The sequence below is a fragment of the Humulus lupulus genome, chromosome 2 (assembly GCF_963169125.1).
Source record: "Humulus lupulus chromosome 2, drHumLupu1.1, whole genome shotgun sequence".
Taxonomy (NCBI): Eukaryota; Viridiplantae; Streptophyta; class Magnoliopsida; order Rosales; family Cannabaceae; genus Humulus; species Humulus lupulus.
Window position 1 is genome coordinate 116,964,046 of NC_084794.1, and position 3,911 is coordinate 116,967,956.

Consider the following 3,911-nt stretch of genomic DNA (forward strand, 5'->3'; position numbering starts at 1 on the left):
CAGTTCTTCCAAAGGTAAACTTTAATTCCACATCTCCAATACCAGCAACAATCGTAGTGTGTGAATCTCCCAGCAACACTTTCTTATCCTCAGTAGCAGCAGTATATGTGTTAAACATAGTTCGATCATAGCAAACATGGCGAGAAGCGCCAGTGTCTACTCACCACCCTTCTAATCCACCAACAAGGTTGATCTTAGATATCATAGCCATGAAAGGCTCTTCAGTTGTCTGGTTAGCCTGCGATGCAGAGCTTGGCCTGTTCCTGCACTTGCATGCCATATGACCTGGTTTGTTGCAAACAAAGCACAGAAATGGAGCAAGTTCATTCTTATTATTATTATTATTATTGGGGGGTGTTGCTGCTGTCTATTTTGGTTCCTTTGATGGTTCCAATTTTGATTATTGTTCCGAGGTTGATTGTTGCGGTTTGAGTTTTGCTTTCGATTTTGATTCTTGAAGTTTTTCCCATTGGGTTTCAGAACCGCAGTGGAATTTTTGTTAGTGTTGTTGTTGCTGGATACAACAAGCACTTCTTCTTTCTGGTCTTGTTTACGAGCTTCCTCCTTAATACAAAGGCGAGTGATCAGACTTTCCAGTGAAAATTCTTTTGTTTTGTGCCTGAGAAAATTTTTAAATTCTTTCCACGCAGGGGCAGTTTGTCAATAATCACAGCAACTTGAAATCGTTCATCTAAAGACATACCTTCAGAAATTATTTCATGAGCGATTTTCTGAAGTTCATGAGATTGGGCTTCCACTGACTTGTCATCGGTCATCTGAAATTTGAGGTATCGACTGATAGCGTACTTCTTGGTTCCAGCCTCCTCAGTGTCATACTTCTTTTGCAGTGCGTCCCAGATTTCCTTAGCATTTTTGTCAGAATTATAATAATTATACAGGTCATCAGATAAACCATTGAGAATGAAATTTTTGCATAAAAAATCATTTTCGACCCAAGCCTCTAATGCCTTAGTTTTTTTGTCTTTTTCATCGCTCTCATCTTTTTCAGAGACAATAGGCTGATCAGTAGTTAGAGCAGTGTTAACCTTTTTCGTTGTGAGAAAAAATAACATCTTTTGTTTCCATCTTTTAAAATGGTTACCCTCAAAACGAAATGGTTTATTAATGTCGACAACACCAGAGTTCATCAGTAGTCATGGCAGAAACTTAACATCTTAAAATTGTTTAAATAGTTGCTGCATAAATAAAAAAGGAACGAAATTACCGATTAATAATCTGGGTTGAGTCGCGAACTAGGTCGCTCTCTTTAAGACGTTCGCGATACTGCCCAGAAATGTGCAAGCAGAGTATCAGCCTCGTCGTCCCCAGGATAAAACAGCCCAATCAATACACTGTCTAGGACCTCCACTGTACCGTAGAGAACCGTCGTTTCCCACACCCTTAAAAATATTACTGCTCGGAATCTATAAAATTGAGAACTCATTTTCTGAAAATAATCGCACCATTTTTTTTTAAAGAAGAAGTGGATCTCAATTAACGGGAAAAAACGTTTTATTAAAACGTGGGAGAGGAAGTTGGATCTCCCTAAAAAAGCTGAAGAGAAAAGGTCTTCAGTTTTACCAAAAAATTATTCACGTTTTTATTAAATAAAATACTTAATAAATAATTTTTTTCAAAAAATAATAAGGTGCACACCACACCAGCCAGCTTAGCTCAGGTCGGACGACGGCGGCGGCGTGCGTGTGTGGTGTTCAGGTGAGCCTTTTTGTGACACCTCCCTCTTCCACAAAAGTTGATACCCCTTGGGGCACAACCCCAATGCTCAAGTCCACTATCTATATACCCTTACAAATGAGTATTGTAAAGCAATGTGGGACTCTTCCTCTAGGAAGACAATAAAGCACATTTTCTAATTTTTTAACAATTCACAATTATATTGATAAGTTCCAACAGTAATATAACTGAAATGTTGAATAACATGTTAAAGAACGTCTGTTTTGTTGAGTGATATAATTTTTTTTTTTTGAAAATAAGTAAGTATTTCATTAGCAACAGTCTTTAATCAAAACATCCAACACCAGAGAGGACATATCCTCCTGAAACAAACTACGTTCAGCAACAAAGGATGACTCCTTTGCCAAAGCATGGGCTGCCCCATTTGCAGAACGTTTTACAAAATTAATTAAAACAGAACTCATATTGTTCAACAATTCCTTGCATTCATCTATCACTCTACCAAAGTAAGAGGGCAAAGAACAGCTGCTTCTCAAAGCTTGCACCACCAGAATGCTATCGGTCTCCAAAAGCACCTGCACCCAATTCTTCCTCTTTATCCAACTGAGGGCCTCGCGAACCCCCATGGCCTCACCCAATTCCGGAGAAACCGAACCCATTCTACACACAGAAAACGCCTCCATCAACACACCCTCATGGTTTCTGGCAACCCCAGCGAAGCTAAACGTTGAAGCTTCCTTGAAGTTAGCTGCGTCGACATTGACTTTGAGGTAGCCCAACGGCGGCTTACTCCAAGATTCACGACCATCTTCAGGCGAAAGAAAGTGATGCAGAGGCGCAATCGATCGGTCTTGAGCTTGAACCCAGGCTTGCAGCGAAGACTCGGCCATGAGTGAGATCCCAAAACACGAGCCCTGTTTATTACGCCATACCCACTCATTTCTTCTAAACCAAACTGCCCAAAGCAACATGAAAACTCTGGGTATTTTATCTTGGTCAAGCCGAGCCAAAAATTGCATCAACCACGAGCCAAACGTTTCTGAGGTCGGGGCCAGAACAGGAAAACCCAAACGTACCCAACACGGCCAAACTAGGGGGCAAGTAACTAAACTGTGCACAATTGTTTCTCTGGCCGATTGACAAAGAGGGCAGGTAGGATCCACGTTCAAATGCCGCAACTGGATCTGGGACTTTGTTGGTAAACAGCCTGAGGAAGCTCTCCACACTAAATCCTTAGCTTTAGGGGGAACTCTGACTTTCCACAAGGAAAGCCAAAATGATTTTTCCATATCTGAAGGCTCACCATTCTTGAGAACCTGCATAGCTTTATAACAACTCTTCACAGAAAAAAAACCAGACGACTCCAGTGCCCAATACCAATTATCAACAGGCCTATTAAGAGACAATGGTATATTAAGGATACATGCAGCGTCCCTAGCATTGAATAAATCATGAATTACATCATCCCATTCCAACCTGTCCACAATCATCAAGGAAGATACTTTTTCTCCACTAAACGCTGGGTTTGAAGTAGTAATCCAGGGATATATATAATTGAATGTATATATATATATATGCAGGGAATATATTATTTTACCTCGTTGTGTTTTGCTTAAATATTTACTTACACCTTTGTATTTTTGTTTTAAAATACTAAGTTACACCCCTGTATATTAGTTATATTCCCACTCATGTATTCTCAACAATAGCATATTACACCCGTATATGTTTTATATAAATAACTATTTACACCATTGTGTTTTGTTTAAATGCCTACCTTTTTTTTAAGAAGTACATGTTACTAATAAGAGATATTAAAATGTAGAACATAACATGTTATGATGAACCTTAACATTCTTCATTAGAATTTCCCGAGTCGAACATAGCCCACCAGTAGAGATACTTTATTATGAACTTGGAGAAAAAGTGTCGAACAGCTCACAAAGAAGAGATATCAACTGACACCATTATAAGAGACAATGTATAATATGTACATAATATATATTTTTGGGCTTGGGAGGGTATGATCCCCCAACCTAGGCTATGACTAAGGCCCCCACCACCCCACCCAATGGTGATAGTTTTTTTACTTAATTACAAACTTTAATTTGTCACAATTATATTGAATGATTTCTTTCTAATATTTTTATAAAGTATTTTAAAATAAAAAATAATTTTAAGTTTTTTTTTTTATAAAAAAATTAAGTTAATAATAG

General features: G+C 38.5%; 1 protein-coding gene across 1 annotated transcript; it reads right to left on the reverse strand.

The window, feature by feature from the left end:
* Window positions 1–1,995: 1,995 nt before the first annotated feature.
* LOC133816262 (uncharacterized) lies at window positions 1,996–2,944 on the reverse strand. Its single transcript, XM_062248851.1, has one exon. It carries the CDS (start codon window positions 2,712–2,714, stop codon window positions 2,007–2,009), a length of 708 nt encoding a protein of 235 aa, XP_062104835.1. The 5' UTR covers window positions 2,715–2,944; the 3' UTR covers window positions 1,996–2,006.
* Window positions 2,945–3,911: the final 967 nt, after the last annotated feature.